We start from the raw sequence: 18,821 nt of genomic DNA, 5'->3' as shown, positions 1-18,821 counted from the left end.
AAAATATCCTCCCACTTATGAGTATTAATTACCTACTGTCATCTGTAATTATGGGTTAAAAGACTTGTGAGAGTTTTTATTGAGTACAATATTAAGAAGCTTTCCCTTTTATTTTGGTGGAAAAAACGATTATTGACTTTGCCAACAAAAAAAAAGCAAAAGGTTGCATGCTTCGAGGGGAAAAAACAAAACAAAACCAAGGCTACTAAGCAATTGCATGATTCGCTCAATTTGATTGGAGGATTAGATCAAAGCAAAAGCCAGCAAACTTGGTGGGCCATATAGATATAGGTAATATTTTTTTCTTCAAAGCTTTCCTAGGCTACGGCCCACCACAGTCGTGGCTGTAGTTTTGCCGATGAGTCTAGTCTAATAGAAAAATACATTGATTTACGGACGAGTCATCTTAGATTCAAACCTACATATTATATTGGTGGTGTGTATGAAATCCCATTATCACGGTTCATCTCTAATCGTAATGTTCATCGTCAAAAAGCTTGTCACGGACTAGACCACCACACCAATACTGTCATCTATGAGATTGTTTCGGTCACTACTCCTTTTGTTCAGTGCCTATGATTGCGGGCTTCATCCTTCATGGAGACGCTTCTTTTCTTTTTTTGGGTGTGGATTTTTTCCCTATGAAACGTTCAGGTCTTGCAGTGACGTGCAAACTATAATATAAATTAATTGATTTCATAGACATTCTGGACACAAATGCATTCAGTGATCATCCCACGAAACGTATCCCAAGTTTCTAAAGGTTGCAGGGACAAATAAGGCTCGAATCGAACGGATCATTTTCCCAACGGTCATCATCTTGATATTTTGGTCAAATTGAATGTAGTAATAAAAAGCAAAGCCTATTATGACTGTGCAGCCCTACCACAACAAACAAAGCTAAAGAGTAAAACCATGAATCTTTCCCTATTTTGTGGGATCATTCATCCATGCCTTTAAAAGTAAATAAGAAAATAAAAACAAAAGAGGTTGTGATTCTTTCCGCTGCATACTCTTACGGTCTTTAATAAAAGCACCGCTTTTTGTGACTCCACAACTTATGTTACTCTTAAGCTTCACACACAACATTGAATACATTATCTTTCTAATTATTAGGAAAATGTTGGTTCAGTGAAGTATACATCTTCTTGAGTCGCATCAATACATATTTCACTCTTAAAATGATCCACATTTATATTCATTATATATATATATATATGAAAAAAATAGGTACAAAGGAAGAAGCAATTATTATTAATGAACAATGTTTAAATATCACATAGAAATTAAAGAAGCAAATGGAAATGGCAGCTACAGTAGCGTGGACTTGGAAGTCCTAAACAAACATGAAAACAATAAGCACATATAACACATACTTACTTGTCTCTCAAACTCAAAAGAAGAAAAGCAAATAAACCACTCATCAGAAAAAGCCACACACAATCACATAAACACAGGTTTGTATAAGTGGTTTTTCTTCATAAATTTAATAGGAAGACGTTTCCTTTTCCTTCTCCTTCTCCTTGATGGCCTCCTTCTCTTCCTCCGTCTTAGGGTGGTAACCAGGAATCTTTTCCTTGATCTTCTCCAAGATACCCTTCTTCTCCTTGGGCTCGCAACCTACACCTGCAGGCTCAGCGGGCTCAGCATGCTGAGCATGACACTGCTGATCATCATACGAAGCTGGAATCTCTTCTGGCTTCTTCTGCTGCCCTGGTAGCTTTTCCTTTATTTTCTCAAGGAAACCCTTCTTCTCTTCCTCTTTCTTTTCTTCATGAGTTGGCTCCTCGTAGATCTTCTCCACTGGGACGGCTGTGTCCTCCACCTTCTGATCATGATCACCACAGATCTTCTCCTTCAATCCCTTCTTTTCTTTCTTCTTCTTCTTTTTCTCTCCTCCTTCACCTTCCTCTTCATCGCTCGACTGCATATTCATTAGATAATATTTCAACCAGTTCAAAAAACTTTAATTATATAATTAATTAGGTTACTATCTATCTATCTAGAAAAGGCGATACAGGTGGCATATGCAGAAGGAGATAATCTGCCAAATCATGAATGCCACATGGAATGGAACATCTTGCAAACAACTATACACACATGTACATAATATAAGTTAATGATCGAGTAAAAAAACTTACAGAGCTAGAGCTGCTGTCGGATCGGTGAAGCTTCTCCAAAAGACTACCGTGCTTCTTCTCCTTATCCTCCTCTTGTTCTACTTTGTATGACTCTGGTTCATGATGATGAGGATGAGGTGCCTCGTGATCAGACACTTTGACCTTCTCAAACTCAGTGACGATCACCTCCTCCTGAGGCTTCTCCGCCTCTTTCTTCCCCAGGAAATCAAACAAGCCCCGATCCTTGATCTCACCACATTCAGCTGCGCGCGCGCCTGATCCCTCCTCATATTCACCAGCCTTCCCTTCATAGCCACGATCTTGGCTTTTGTTGTACTCCTCTGCCATACTTATCTGTATATTTATGTATATATGTTTTTAATGACGATGATGAAATAAATAAGCAAGGAAGTGAATTATAAAATGCTTTGATGTTCTTCGTTTATGGAGGAGGGTGTGAGCTTTTATAGTAGCACCCAACGCGGATATGACGCGATTAAGTTAAAACCACTTATTATAATTAACACTTAGATGAGCTGTTGGCTGTAGCTGCCCAAATCCTAATCCTCTATAACCATTTTTTTTTCCTTTTGATAAGTTACACCAAATCCTGTACCATTTACCTTTTTCTTCGTCCAACCGACCGACGTGGTGCTTTCAATCATAATCAATCGAAAAGCATTTGTACCCACACAACATTTCACAATCGCTTTCCACTCGCTGTATCTTTCCGACACATGTCTCTACAGTAAGTGTGCCAGTTGCCAGCAGCGAGTTGTGCTTGTTTCGTACGCAAAGCAATAAGCAAAACCAAACCAAACAGTCAAAAGGCCAAAGAAGAAAGTAGAAAAGATGCCATGCCAGTAGAGAGAGGACAAAGACACGGTGTACAGTCGTAGTGTGCTAGTGCTGAGACGATACACCAATAAATGGCTGCAACGTGTCGGATGAACGTGGGAGGGCTGTAATTGTGGGACCCCTCTAGTGTCGGCCTTGATTGGATAAATGTGAGAAGGTCGGTGTGATGAAATGGCCCACGTGGCAGCCAGTTTACGTTGGAAAGAGGAGAGGGAGGTGGGGTGTCTTCGAGATTTGCCACTTGTAGTTGTGGGTAGGTGCACGGTAAGCTTTCATGGTGGGCCATTTTTCATTTTCCTCAGTTTGAACTATGATGGATGGACGGTTGTTATGTTGCCAGCAGCACATAGCAAATTAGCAATCGTTTAGTTGGGTCCACTTTGGGTAGGGTACAGCATATTTATATTATAGTCTATTGGAACAAGATGGGCTGGGCTGGGCTGGGAGTGCCTTGGTGTTGCTACTTGCCACAACTCTCGAAAAATCGCACAAGCGCCGTACCGTTTTCGTTTTGGTTTCAGCCCCTAGAATTCAATCAATCACTATAATAATCATTAATTATTTTAAGAGTTATTCTATTGTTTACATCATACTTTTCTTTCTTCGTTCTAATACTTAAATTATTAAATTTTATTATTATATAAAAAGATAAAAAAAGATCATTTAACTTAATACTTAATCCTAGTACATCTATACACACGTAAAACATTCCACACACTCTTCATATTAAGTTTAAAAAAAATACAAACTCTTCTACATACTATTACCAAATTATTCTTCTATTTTAATACAAAAAACCTACTATACTCTCATAAAAAAAGATTCGTACATAATTACACTTATATGTTTACGTTCCAAACCAAACCCAACTTAATTACATTTTAGATTTGCATTTGATACTCTTATTCTGAGATGGGATCCGATTTGTTTTCAACTTCATATACTCACCAAACCAATAATAATAATTAAGAACTTTACCAATACAGATTATTTATCATAAAGTAAGAGGCATTGCATAAGCTCAATGAAAGGATAAACCGATGTCATGGGTCGGTCTTCTTAATACCACACCCAATAACATGTTGTCAACTCAAACAAATTAATGCAACACTTGAAAAGCAAAAATACCCCACAACATTCCAAATGTCACCTATGAATAGAACATAATAAACAAAATTATTCTATTGGATGTGGGTGTGGGGTGTGAGGTTGATGAGTTATTTATTTATTTTTCTGCTGGTTTGTACTTACGGGTAGTTTGGGAAGATAATAGGCTTTTCTTAGAAATTGTGAACATTTAAATTAGAAATTGTGGTGAACAAAGAGAAGTGCGAGATTTAAATAGAAAAACTTTAATTTTAATCAGCTTTTGGACTAGCTACAATTGATAGGTCATTTTCCTTTTATCACAAATAGTGCCTAAGATTTTTAAAATACTTGAATAATAATGGTGTACTATAGCCCAATGGTAGGAGCTTTTATCAATAATAGCCAAAATTTACACCACAATTTCATAAAATATTAGTTTTTATAAAAACTTTCAAATATAATCAAAATCCACTTAAATTGATATAAATACCCTCAAAATTAAAACGTAATTACCCATAAAACCAACCTCTTCACATTATCTATATTACTAAAACAACAAAACTAAAAGAGGAATAATTTTTTTTTCCTCCACAAACGAAGACTAAAGTCCTAATTCTACTGTTTCTTAATCATCACCGCAAATACAAATATAGAGTGCCCGTTTGGCATTGTTTATTTGGGGTGATAAGTGATTTTGAACAAAATGTTGGGAAGCCCATTTCGTTTGGTAAATTATGAGAAAATCACTTATTGTTAAAAATTGCTGTGAGAGAAAGCTATAAGAGAAAACAACTAATGAGGTGCTTTCATTTTCTGATTATGCAGGAATCAATTTCGAAGAGGCGTTGACTTTAATAATTATGCGACAATCATTTTCTAATTATGTGGGAATCAATACTAACAACACTTTTAACAAAAAGTTTACCAAACTCCAAATTGCTTTATCTTACAGTTGATTTCTCTCACAGCAAATCAGATATCGATTATTTTCACAGCACAACAATGCCAAACTGGCCCAGAACCTCAAAGATTGACCATGAAGAAAATCAAAATCCCATTTTGTTTTTGCTTGACTTTTGTAGATCTAAAACTTTCCTTATCTAAGAATAAAAAACATTCAATCAAAAACAATATAACCCATATCAAGTGAAACACAGCAAAATCGCAATAATATTTGCCTTCTGTAGGTTTTTATGTTCCAAAAGAATACAAATGCAGATTCATTTTATTTAATTTAAGAGAGTGCAAGGGAGATATTATTATATTAATATAGTTTGAAATTAAAAGGAAAAATCACATACAACCAGGCATAAGCATTTTATTCAACACCATAGTTGTGAGTTATTTGGTTTGTAAGTTCATTGTTATTTGGTTTAATTTTGAGGGAATTTGTGTTAATTTAAGTGGGTTTTTTTGGTTATATTTACAAATTTGTATAAAAACTGACATTTATGAAATTGGGGTATAAATTTTAGCTATTATTGATAAAAACTCTAATGGTAGCTCAATGGCTGAAAAAAAAACTTACATATAACGGGGATAACATTGTTTTGTTATTTTCGGTCAATAACACAATGACATATGTCATCGTTGTGTTATTAACCGAAAATAACAAAAAATAATATCCGCATTACCTGAGAATTTCTCTCCAACGGCTAGGCTGTCATTTTTTCTGGAGTGCATTTTTGCTCACCACTTTAACCTTAGGTGTACCTTCACCATCCCTCCAAAAAGTTGACACATATCCATGGGTTTAATTATAGTTAATTCTTTATTTTTTATTTATTTGATGACATTATTATGAGAGAGAAACAATACTTCAATAAGATTTTTCCTGATCTACTATTGTTCTAACCTGGCAAACTTTCCACTTTTCTAAATTAATTAACAACCACCCAAATAAATAATTGACACTTTCCACTTTTCGAGTCCAATGTTGGTAGAAACGTTAAGGAAACAAAAAATAAGGGTCTCAAATGCAACTAAAACCAATATCATATGTAAAAGTAAATCAGCCGAGCACTCAAAAGAAGCATCTAAAAGTTACCGTCTTTTGCAGATTTCTCTTCCAACCAAAACAGAGGTTTCAAACAAAGGCCAGTCAAAACTGTCTCTTGTAAACAAAATGAGACAAAACAAAGTGGTGAGCAAAAATGGAGTTAACATAAAGCCAATTGAGATTCAAAGTATTTGGGCGTGTTCTTCAAAGTATTGAAGTCTGTCAATTGCCAATTATTTATTTGGGTGGTTGTTAATTAATTTAGAAAAGTGAAAAGTTTGCTAGGTTAGAATAAGAGTAAATCAAAAAAAATCTTATTGAAGTATTGTTTCTCTCTCATAATAATGTCATCAAATAAATAACAAATAAAGAATTAACTATAGTTAAACCCATGGACATGTGTCAACTTTTGAGAGGGGTGGTGAGGGTACGCCTAAGGTTAAAGTGGTGAGCAAAACTGCACCCTTTTTTCTGCCTGATACTATTAAATGGTAAGTTGGTTTTACATGGCCCCATTTCATTGAATCATTCTCGCTCACATAGGCCAACCTTGTCCACCAAGGCGTATTCAAAGTTCAATTTCGAATTAGTTGAAGGTAATTACTTAAAAAGGCTATGTGATGTGATTGCTCGCAAGAATTTTAAAAAAAAAATCAGGGAAAATATTTTCTGGACTACCACTTGGCAATTATTTTAAAAGAGAGAATTTGAAAAATAAGTAAATGATGGCAAATATAAGATAAGACGGGAAAAGGCTCCAGAAAAACACTTTGGATTGGGCTTCGGAATTTGGCCTGGCTCAATCACTACTATTATTATTAGGCCAGAAGCTCACATTTTTAGTCAAAGTCATGAGGTCTGTCAACTGATCCAATAAGTCCACGCCACTCCGCGTCTCTTCTCTCTTGGCGCAAGGTCACAGGAGGCTCGAATGAGAGGCTATTATGAAGGGTTATAACTTATAATGAGGGGGTCCTTAATAGCGGTTCAATCCAGTGTGTTGCGTTGGGTTCCTTAATAGCGGTTCGATCCAGTGTGTTGGGTCGGCTTGGACAAAGTACTTAGCCCGTTAAGATCAAGCAGGGGATTAGAGAGAGACAAGACAACATCAGCAATATATACTGCAACGCAAACTAACTACATTGATAAAGAAAATAAAAAATTCAAATCATAGTGCAACTAACTAAATTGATGATGAGGGTGTACAACAAAGTCAATGTGGGAGGATGAATATATTTTAACTCACAATCAGCTTTGCACTTGCAAGATAAATAGTTAGGCAAGCAAACTCACAAGGCATAAGGCATTGGTTAAGAATGCTGAATTGCTCAAGCATCAACCAGAATCACACCTCTTCCTCTTCTTGGCATGAACAATGACTTCTACTAGCAGCTACCAAATCAGTTCACCATGAATTCCATCCAGTTCGTATACCTACTGTACTGCTTTCATACTTGATACCGCTAACAAATGTATCTTCTTTTCAATGTTCAGGTAAACAAGTATCATCTTTGAATTCCTCCATCTTCTAGGTTGGATTTTGCTGATCTAATGTTGGTGATTAGAGATTCCCCGGCACCATTTAAACCTTTCCTCCCAACCAACCTCACCCCAAATTTCTGATTTAACATTCTCATCCTGTTCTCTTCACCTTCTTCCTCACTCAGCTTAATGGCTTGATTCCTTGAAATTAAGCCATACAGACAGAGACTGAGACATCCCACGTCCAAATATTTCCCTCCAAATTTCACCCTCAACAGTGAGTTACTAGAATCAACCTCATTTGACCTGGGATCAAACAAAACAGAGAAGCTCCCAAATGTTAGGTCAGGGGTGTCAAATAATTTATTCAAATCGTCGCTTTCCCCCCCATAAACATTGTTTAATTTTTCTGATGGGATAATTGACCTCCTTTTCGCCACTCTCAGTATATTAGCAGCCTCTCTCATTCCACTGAGTAAGGCTCCATGCATTGTTGCTGGATACTGCTTGTTAGTGGCCTCTCCAGCAAAGAACACTCTCCCATCCCCAATGCTCTCTGCAAGAATATCATAATCATCTCCTGAAGACCCTACCGCAACATATGAATAAGAACCATATGCAAAGGCATCCTTCCCCCACCTAGTGCACACTGCCTGAATAGGGTCTGGAACAGCAATCCCTTTCGGGTTGAAAATACCCCTTAATATCTCCAACACCCTATTCACAGACTCCACAGGAGACATCAACTCAAACTTAATGGCAGCATCTCCAGCAACAAGAGCAACCAGAAGAGGCCCTCCTGATACAGAAGAGTAGCTATAAAACAGAAAGAACTCACCTCTCATACTCGGATCCTCAGTCAAATGCCCAAAAGTATCAATATCTCCACCCCAAAAATTATAAGGGAATAGTATGGCAACCTTATTCAATAATCCAAATCCTAAACTCTGAATTGCATCTTTCTTCCTTTGTGGAAGCTCTGGGACAAATTCAATGGAACCCTTCTTAAGCACACCTAATGGGACCGTGCAAAGAACCATGTCCCCGCGAAACTCCTGACCATTTGCGTAAACCAAAACCCCATCAGAGCCGTACCTAATACTTTGCACAGTCCTTTCATAGAAGATTGGAAGGCCCTCTGAAAGGGATCGCACGAAGGTCTCATTGCCTCCCGGAATAAAACAATGGTCACCACCCATCTCATAGGGATCATCCTGATCCCAATAGGCCATGGACAAATTGGACATTAAGGAAGCATTTGCATATTCCAAGTTAGCCAGATGCCAATCCAAGAGCATACGCTCCTGCGGGTCTTGGGCAACACTATAAGCACGTCGAAAAGCTTCGAGTGCAGTCCCTAAGGAAACATCTACGGACTTAACTTCCTCGATCATTGCGTGCCTTAGCTTACACACTCTATCTAACAACTTATTAAAAGAAGCCTCTATCCTAGAATCAATTTCAGAATTCACTGCTTTCCCATCTGGTAAATAGAGCGGGCAAATGTCCCTCACCTTATGAAGAGGCAAACCCAGTTGCCTAGCTAAAACCCCTAACGGGTTTCCATTGATTCCGGTGAGGACACTCCCACCGAGATCCGCTGCAGCCTCCACGCCCTCGCCTTTCATTTTCCTTGTCTTCACGCGCCCACCAGGCCTGTTCCTACCTTCCAAGACCACAACTTTGAAGCCCAAGAACACCAGTTGCCTCGCCGCTACCAAACCGGCCAAACCAGCCCCCACAATGACCACATTGCCCCTCTCGACCCCATCAAAGGAATTCAATTTGGCTTCTTTAACCGCCGGTGCAAGCCCAAAGTTGATGTAGCCGTGCTCCACCAGAAAGTCGTAAGCTGAGTCGACCAGGCCTTTGTGCTCCAAGCGAATCGACTCCAGCGCCAGCTCCCGGGTCAACCAGAAAGAGACATTGGACCTCCACCGAGCCAAAATGTGGTTCCGCACGACGATATAGTTGGCTTGCTCAACGCCGCCAATGGTAGGGACCACGTTTGCCTCGATCTCCTCCTCCGTGAGCGAGTCGACCGGAAATCCCACTGAGATTGCGATTAGGGCTTCTACGTCAACGTCTTTGTTGAGGTCGGTCCGGCGGTTCTTAGCCAACGACGGAGTGCTGTTGAGCTCCGTAAAGAACTTCTTCCTGCGACGACGTCTCTTGGCCGGCGGACCGGGCTCGGCTGGACCAGGTTCGGCTGGGTTTGGAAGGCCTTGTTGATCAAGAAGGGAGTCTTCGCCTTCGGGGATGGGCTCAGACGAGTCATCTTGAGAGTCCGATACCGGAGCATCAAGAGTCGTTCGGGGAGGTGCGGACGGGTTTTCCGACGAGTGGTTTTGGGAATGGTGATTGTCGGGAGGGGTTGAGCCTGAGAGTGTTAGGTCGGTTTCCGGCGATGACTCGTCGAAGACGACGTCGTTAGGAAGATTATCGGAAGGGTCCGTTGTTTCCATGTGGGTATCTCATTCATTCGGCTCCACTCCGATATGGACTGTCCTACTTAAGCCGATTCTAATTTCTATCTCTAGGGCTTTTCGAATTTGAAAGTAACTTAGAAAGGCCCATCTGTAACCAAACGCAATAGAAATGGGCCGGATGAAGAGCCAGCCCAGCCAGCCAAGCCGTCCTAAATTTAATTTAAAAATCTTTAAATTAATTGAGAATTTTAAAAAGGGAACAAAAAGGAAGAAAAAACTAAAGGAAAGAGGGGAGGTCCACGGGACGGGAAGGGAAGACGCAACGAAGCCCAGCCAATACTCGTCGTTCGTCGTTCGTTGTTGGTCGTTGAAATCCATTGTTGAAGAGGAGGGACCTGGGAGCTGCTGTAGAGATAAAAATAAATAGATAGAAGGGAAGCGAAGGGGCTGCAGGCTTGACCTTGAGTGAGAGAGATGATAACGCGATCGAATCTGGCAGAGCAGTTGAGAGAGTATCAGATTCGATCGAAGCATGACTGGGCCTCCGTCTCCTTCTTCTCCTCCACCTCTAATCATACTTTATCAAGGTTTGCCCACCCCTTCCGTTTCTCCTTTAACCTTTGATTTTTTATTTTCTTTGCTGTCTGATTGTGGGATCTAAATTCTTAACAATTTGATTCGAAACCTATCGTTCCATTAAATTTGCTTCTCCAATTTGAGCTAGATCAGATTTTGATCTATTTTGGCTTTGATAATTGCCAAGCTTTTATAGGCTAAACTTTAGCTTCGATACCTAAGTCCCTGTCGTTGAAGCTCGGATAATTTGATAGTTCTAGGTCTGTAGTTTTTTCATTTCTTTCCTTTTTCTTTAAAAAAAAAAAAAAAAAATCACTTGGGAATTATGTGAAATTTTCCTTTGTGGTAAATAATTATTGTCTGGAAGAAGCTATGTTATCTATTTTCCTAATACGCTAATGGTAGAAAATAAGGAATAGAATCACGGTAGTTGAAATAGAAGTGGAAAATATAATGAGGATCAAAAGTTTCTGTTGGTATAGTGCCTGCCTGTTTTTCAAACTTGGGAGTGGCTGTCTGCCATCAGGATTCAGGTGCCTCTTTAGATGCACATAATATAAATCCAGATGATTGATCCATTTTAGGGAGGAAAGTTTCCCATATTGTTGTCTGCATTCTCTAAACGAATTTCCAACAAATAGGAAAAGGGTTATCTTGGATAGTCATTGCATTTGAGCACAAATGTTGTCTTTGATCGTACTCTTGCCTTTTGTACTTAAAGAGCTTGGTTTGAACTGGGGTTGAGGTATCTTTTTTATCCATGTATACCATTGCTAACCATGTGGAAGTTTTGTGGTTGAGTTATCTCATTTGTGCTTGTTTTTAATCCTTTTGGTATACCATTGTTGATGATAATATTATTCCTTTTTCTCCCCAACTTGTGGATGCAGGGTGGATGTTGTGCTCTTTGTAATATGGGAACTGGTAATCCTAGCTTTCTTGGTTTTTTCAGCTGTTTCTTTATATTTTAGGCATATGCAACTTGCTTTTCTCTTACTATGCATAGCAATGCTTTTGCTTTTGTGCATAAAAATTACCAAGCAAGTGAGATTGGCGAGGAAAAAGAAACGAAGGATGCTTCTTCCCTTATCTATGTAATACTAGATGAAGGTCACATACTACCCAACCTTATGGTGTAAATCTTGAAAATTATTGGCCAATTGCATTTGGTCTATATCCTCTTTTTTGTTATTGGAATGTGTAATCACACCTTCGAAATATTAGTAAAAAGCGGATGTGATTACTCTGTAAGATGCTGATCCGAGTGGCAGCAAGTTCATTGATCAAGATAGGAAGATTTAGTGAGTGGGGGGCTATTACGACTGAGGCATTGATGATTGATGATGTTTGTTTTACTTATAAACAATTCAATGACTTGAGAAACAAAGTGTTGCGGCATTCAGATGCATGCTCAAAGTGTTTTTATTGCTGCGTGGATATGCAGCATGAAGTACAATTATTTTAGATATCCAAACAGTTGTTGAAGTTGTTGCTTTCCTATTCTAAATTCAGCGTTGGGTCTGTTTCTTTACAAGGTAATGGTAATATCACCAGGACCAAGTGAAAGAGGTCCGATTGATAGCATTTGGTTGCCAAGCATATCATTTCTAGACTTTGTGGTGCTCTTGTTGCTGCAGTTGCTTATTCAGGCTTGAAGAAGTGGACTTGTATTCCTATGGTCACTATATTCCAAATTGCTCCAGTGACAATTGAAATGCTAAGGACAATCCCCAAGGATCCGAGTAGCCAGTGAAAGATTGCGCTGTTTTTACAAGGTTTCTTGATCAATATCCACATGAAGCATGGATATGCCAAGGTTATTGGTACGGCAATTCCTCCAAGCAATCCTGCCAAGCTGGGCAAGAATGGTAGTGCGACCGCTATAAAAAAAGCAAAGCATCCGAAAAAGATCCTAAAGCCAGAGCGGAGCCACCGTGGACAAGGTTTGTTCATGCAGCTAGTAAATCTGAGTTCCAGATTGTCAAAGACTGGCATTGCATATATTTGAAACGAGCTCAGGCTGTTCACCACAACGAGCATGCTTGTCAATCCGAGGACAAACTTTGATGTGTCATGACTGTGGAATTTGTACAAAGCATTTAGCATCCCTCCATTTGAAGGTATCTGCCATACAATTACGATACGTTAGTTGGTTGGGGAAGCAGGACTTATAATCGCTTTTATATTTATGTTTTTAATTTTGCAAAAAAGAAAGAACCCGACTGTTACATCTATAAAATTAATCGTTAATAATTTGTCCTAGTGACCTCGATTTATCCAAATAATCAATCCCGGTCAAAAAAAGATTATATTGGACCGAGAAACCAAAAGGGTTTGTGTTGTTTCTTACCGAATTTCCATAAGCCCAGTAGCTGGCAATTGCTAGGGGAAACAAACACAGTGCGATGATGAGATATGCGAACTTCACCCCATTCCACATTGGCAAACGCGAGGGGCTCTTGGTGCTCGAAGGCATGGTTCCCTGCATGCATGTCAACGAACGATAATAATATATATATATATATATATATAACTACGTCTATTGTTTGTTTCTTAAATTCAATGATACCTGTATTTCGAGCACAAGATTGTGGCCTCTGAAAGCGAAGGTAATTATCCCAAGCGCATTTAAAACACTGAAAACGGTGGCTGCTGCTGCATTAGGTTTTGGTTCCGGCGGCTGATAGGAAACAGCAGGCAGTGCTCTATGTTTGCTTATGGAAACCACCCAGATGAGCGTGCAGTAGCTCACGGCGGTGAGAGCCCCAATGAGGGAAATTCCAGCGATGGAGTTGAGGTTAGGAAGCTGAGCAACAAGGATGGCTGAGCCCGTGAACACCAAGTACCACTCTATCGTCGACAGTGGATTCACTACGCCTGTACCCCCGCACACGATTTCATAAAATATTTTCATGGTCCCACCGCCGATCATGATCAGGGTTACGCACGTGCCTCCTGAGAGGTACATGATTGGAAACAGCGCAAGAAATTTCCCCAGTTTCTCACCTGTAACGTACACATACAAACACACATGCGTGCACTTGATTAGTTTTCAAAATTAAATAGGCTAGCCAAGTTTGTTGCTACAAGGAATTTTTTTCCTTGTTTTTTTAATCTAAAGACGCCAACTTACTTTCTCAGTAACCAATATTATTTATTTTTAAGACTAATAGATAATATCATAGATTCAAAAGAGGGTCCACCGCCGGTCAATATCACACAGACTTAATTTTACTGCCATATGCAATTCAAATTCATGCAAGGTTGTTACGCCTCATATATATATATATATATATATATATTACAGAGATGAAATAAATTTTTATTTGAGAGACATCTTTGTAGAGTTTACTTTGAATTGTATTTGATTAATTCAAACCGTCTCTTTTGTAGATATTCATTCAAAGATCATCTCTATAAAAAATCACTTAAATTCAATATTATTTTACAGTTCAATTAAATTATTAAAATTTAAATACTTTCTTGAAGCAACTTATTAATTGATTTGGTAGGTCTCAATTAGATGTTTTAATGATTTTCAATTTGTCTGATTTTTTGCAAGGATGATCTATGAATGAAGACTTGAAAAATAAACGGTTTGGATCATTGAAAAAAAAAATCGTAGGGTGAGGGATCTCTCAAATCAACACCCTTTAGGGTACCCTACGAATTTTTTTTTTTCCAATGATTCAAACCATATATTTTTTAGGTCTACATTTATAGATCATCTTTGCCCAAAATTAGACAAATCGGAAACCGTTTCGATATCTAATTATATCCTACAAAATTCATGAACACGATGTTTCAAGAAAGTACTTAAATTTCAATAACACAATCGAGTGGGCAAACGATATCGGATTCAAGTGATTTTTTATAGAGATGATTTTGAATGATTATCTAAAACATAGAAGATTTGGATCATTGAAATACAATGCGGAATGGGCCCTACAAGAGGTGTTCCTCAAATAAACTAATTTGAGGGATTCCTCAATGAAAGTTATCTGTATATATATAGTTAGTTAGTTAGTTAGTTAGTTAGTTAGTTGAATGATTGAGATTTCTTGCCTCATATCGATCTGGGCTAGTAGCATGCATCATCGGTCACTTGCTTAATCATTATCTAGCGATTAGGGAACTAATAATAAAGGTAAAAGTGATGGATAATTAAGCAAAGATTGTATATAGTTATAATTCTTCAAAGCCAATAATATCATACTAATTAATTATCACGAAACCGTATACATTTTATATTGTTTCCTGTGGAGGTGGCGACTCATGCGAACCCTAAAAATTTCATATTGATTTTTCCTTAGTATTAATAATCTTCACTATTGTTTAATTATTATTAATTTCGAAAGTGGGGACTCTGTGAAGACGTTGCAAAGTTTAATAATAATTGGTCGTAGATTAGCAGTGAGTGAGTGAATGACCGCATAGAATTACCAAAAGCAGCCATGGAAAGGCGAAGGTATCTGCTGTAGCGCGTTCCAGACTCAGATTCATGCAGCTGTATGAGTAACCAGAGAGTATAGAGCTGCCATATGAAAGCCAGTGAGAGACATATAATTCCCCATGCCCTGCATTAGATATATCATCATCAGAAAAAAAGAAAAAAGAAAAAAAAGATGTAATTTTCACGTCAGTGAAGTTGCCATAACGAGGTACCCTAATATATATAAGTAACGTAAAGGAAGAATTAAGAAAGTACTTACAAACCAAGAGCGGTGAAAGAGAGGGGAAGAAGGAGGGATGGAATTCCGATGCCTGAACTGAGCGTGTGAAAAGCGGAGTAAAAGGCATTACCATTTCTGGACTCGGTGATGGGAAGCCAGGCGTCCTGAGGATCAAGTTTTGTCAAGTGACCAACTTCTTCTAAGTAGCCTCTCATGCTTGCAACGGCCTTCTTCATCCTGGGGCTGGCTAGAGGAGTCGCCATAAAACGCGAACCAAATGGGCTCTTTGCAGGGGTTTTTGGGCTCAACGTTACTTCCTCCACCTCTCCCATCGCATCGCCCAAATCAATCTCTCTCTCTCTCTCTCTCTCTCTCTCAAACTGATGAATTTGTTGAGAGTTGAGGAGGGTTTCTGAAGAAGACCAAAATTTTTGTTGAATACATAGAAAGAGAAGTGATAAAGCGATTAAGTAAGGTGGCTTTGAATTGTGAGGGTTTGCTTTTTCTCCTTGTTTGGTTTTTAGCTATCTTTTTGGAGGGTTGGTGGAGGAAAGGGACCCTGGCCCTGGCCTGGCAAAAATACTTATATGTAATAGAGATAACACTGTTTTGTTATTTCGGTTAATAACACAATGATATGTGAAAAAAATATTTTATATATTATTGTATTATTAGTCAAAAATAACAAAAATGGCTATTCCTATACATTTCTATCCAGACTTTGGGGCGGATAATGAATGATTCATATGGATTGATGGCTGGATGGTGAGTAGGTGAATTAATAATTTAATGGAGTGGAATGTGGAAGGAAGCTTGTGAATGTGATGAGCCCTTAGCTAATCGAATTGAAAGTAGAAAGCTACTTTTGACTGAGCCACGTTTGGCTGCTCCTGCTCTACGTGTTATGCATTTCTTTTCCATAAAGATGATGAGATGTCACAGCCCATTACTAGTCATCAAAGTGTTATTGGGCACTTTTTCTTTTTCGGGCTTGTCCGTTTGGGATTGGTAGGAGGGACTTTCAACCACATCTTATTCAACTAATAAGAACATTGCATTTGCCACCCTGCCTGTTTGGTCCATGCCATTGATATGGAAAGCTCAGTCTAATCACTAATGGAATGTTTATTAATTTGTGAATAATTGAATTGAGGATAAATTAAATTAAGGGCTAACGACAAAAGACATCCTATTAGTTTAGAGTCATTCTTGAATTGGACCCTACAATATTAATTTTATCAATTTATGCCCTGACGTTTTGAACATTGTCCAATTTCATTTTTCCGTTAAGTTGACCAGACGGTCAATCGTTAATTGCTGATGTGACACCTGTGGGACCCACCCCACCAGCGAATTGACCATTCCTCTCATGCCATATGAAGGGCAATTTTGGGTTTCTACAAAAAAATTTTTATTTAAAAAAAAAAAATTGAACATCGCGCCCAAAATTGGGCACGCTTTGCAAGAAGACGACTGAAGTAAAAGCCCCAAACCGTCGTTTTGTCCTCAACCTCAGTTTAACCTCGAAGAGAAAGCCCCAAATTTGTCCTAAACCCTAACGTAAATCCTAAATTTCCATAGTTGAGAGCTCAGATATATGATTTCGAAGAAGTGAGTCGCCCAATTGTATTGGATCTTTAACCCAGAAAACGAAGGAGAAATGGAGCATCAGGCGATGGTGTGTTGGTGTGGTAAGAATGCGAGAATTCGAACTTCGTGGATAATTTCGAATCCTGGGAGGCGATTCGCTGTGTGTGCAAAGGTAAAAAACTGGATTTGGTGCAAAATATTAGAATTTGAATTGTAGCAGGTGCAAATGTTAATTTACAGAGTGGATTTTTTGTAGGGTAGAGGAGGTTGTGATTTCTAGGTTGGGTATGATGTGGAAATGTGTGAAAGATCTAAAGTTGTGATTCCGGGGTTACTAAAATCGCGGGATAAGTTGGAGAATTCACTAGCAAAGGCTAGACGCAGAGAAAAGGTTATTTGGGCAGCATTGATGGTGTCGTGGATGCTTGTTGCAATCTCCTTCTTTGGACGGAATGGTGGATCAGATGGACCGAAGCTGAAAACTTTGGAATTGGAATGAAATGTGGTGTTTTAGGGATGCACTGTGCTTTTGGTATGGGAAGTACTGTTCTTTTGGTTAGGTATGCATTGTGCATTTGGTATGGAAAGCAGTGTGGTTTTGGTTATGTAATGGGAATGAACATTTTGCATTTTGGTTATGTAATAGGGATGGATATGTAATCTGCATACAGTGTGAAATTTTGGTAATGCAATGGCCTATTCATTCCAATAACTTGTGTGTACAACATATGAACAAATTGATTTTCATTTGCAGCATTACAACAAAATAGGCCACCTAATAACATATCCACTTGCAGCATTACAACAAAATAGGCTACAGAACAACATTTACAACCTTCCAAACTAACAGAACTTGTGTTCCAAAAAAAAAAAAACAGAACCTGTTTTCCAAAACAAGAGTACATGTTTTCCAAAAACACAGTACCTGTCTTTCAAAAAAACAGAACCTGTCTTACATATTTGATCACAAGCTATCTTCCTAACACAAGGCAACTTGTCTTCCAAAATAACATAATAACATAATAACCTAATCCAACCAGCTAAAGGTAAAACTGTCTCATGCTCAAATTAACCAAACCAGCTAATACAACACATATCATCATCATTTCTTGCTCAAGTCTGATGCTCCCACAACCATAGGTCGTTTCCTCAATAAATAAGAATTGCCAGTTGAAGCTTCAGTTGATGCAGAAGGGGCAGATCCAATTGCAAAAGAGGCAGATCCAGTTGCAGGTGTTAAGGATGGAGCATCCGAATCAGTTGGTGGTGCATTTGAACTTCCAGCTGCATTGGTGGCCTTTCTCTTCAATTTTCCTTTCTGCACAGATCTTGCAGGCTTAGCTCGCCTTGTTTTTGCACTGGGACCAGCTTCACTTGTTTGAGTAGTTTGCTGAGATGAGACAACAAATCAAACCTGTTAGTTGCATCATATTCCAAAAACATTAACATTTATAACATTAACAAATATTCATCCTTAGATGTTTACCTCAACCTTCCTTTTTTTGATTTTTTGTTTTTGGGGGGAGATTCCTATGACAAGTCCTTTTATTGTGGCCCTTTCTTCCACATTGGCCACACCTCAGTGAGTCTTGAACTTTTGTAACAACATTGGCCTTGTTGCTGCATTCACCTGCTTCATTCCTTCTAGCCTTTCTTGGCCTTCTAGGTTGTTTGGAGTATAAATGAGGCATGCATGGTGGCATATTAGTTCTATCCCACAACTCCATCCCATTCATAGGTAGTATGAGGTTTTCATATGCCTTGAAATATGTCTGAGTGTGATAACATGCATCCACATAATCCATTACGTTGAGGGCCCTATTGTAATTTATAGCTGTCACTCTATGAACAGAAGGTCAACCAGTCAAATCCCATTCTCTGCAAGAATAGGTCCTCAAATCAAAGTTCACAATATACTGTGAAATCCCACCACTGCCAACTTGAAATTTTCCTTCAACTGACCACATAGCCACACAACCACCTGCTTTTGCTTTATTAATCTCTA

At 38.6% G+C, this 18,821-nt stretch overlaps 4 protein-coding genes across 4 annotated transcripts; 1 reads left to right on the top strand and 3 right to left on the bottom strand.

Annotated features, from left to right (window-relative positions):
- Window positions 1,230-2,651, bottom strand: LOC18791668 (phosphoprotein ECPP44). Its single transcript, XM_007225935.2, has 2 exons — window positions 2,142-2,651; window positions 1,230-1,924 (listed from the first exon to the last, which is right to left on the bottom strand). The coding sequence occupies exons 1-2, from the start codon at window positions 2,466-2,468 to the stop codon at window positions 1,487-1,489; spliced, it is 765 nt and encodes a 254-aa protein (XP_007225997.1). The 5' UTR covers window positions 2,469-2,651; the 3' UTR covers window positions 1,230-1,486.
- Window positions 7,163-10,077, bottom strand: LOC18792298 (lysine-specific histone demethylase 1 homolog 1). The gene has a single exon (XM_007225207.2). It carries the CDS (start codon window positions 10,011-10,013, stop codon window positions 7,572-7,574), a length of 2,442 nt encoding a protein of 813 aa, XP_007225269.1. The 5' UTR covers window positions 10,014-10,077; the 3' UTR covers window positions 7,163-7,571.
- On the top strand, window positions 10,233-11,858 carry LOC18790956. Its single transcript, XM_007225879.2, has 2 exons — window positions 10,233-10,564; window positions 11,444-11,858. Exons 1-2 carry the CDS (start codon window positions 10,452-10,454, stop codon window positions 11,649-11,651), a joined length of 321 nt encoding a protein of 106 aa, XP_007225941.1. The 5' UTR covers window positions 10,233-10,451; the 3' UTR covers window positions 11,652-11,858.
- On the bottom strand, window positions 11,929-15,965 carry LOC18793952 (lysine histidine transporter-like 8). The gene is made up of 5 exons (XM_007224485.2): window positions 15,266-15,965; window positions 14,997-15,130; window positions 13,123-13,559; window positions 12,904-13,035; window positions 11,929-12,677 (listed from the first exon to the last, which is right to left on the bottom strand). Exons 1-5 carry the CDS (start codon window positions 15,556-15,558, stop codon window positions 12,195-12,197), a joined length of 1,479 nt encoding a protein of 492 aa, XP_007224547.1. The 5' UTR covers window positions 15,559-15,965; the 3' UTR covers window positions 11,929-12,194.

Source organism: Prunus persica, chromosome G1 (assembly GCF_000346465.2).
Source record: "Prunus persica cultivar Lovell chromosome G1, Prunus_persica_NCBIv2, whole genome shotgun sequence".
Classification (NCBI taxonomy): Eukaryota; Viridiplantae; Streptophyta; class Magnoliopsida; order Rosales; family Rosaceae; genus Prunus; species Prunus persica.
Note: the sequence above shows the minus strand (reverse complement) of the source record. Positions and strands in the feature narration are given on the sequence as shown.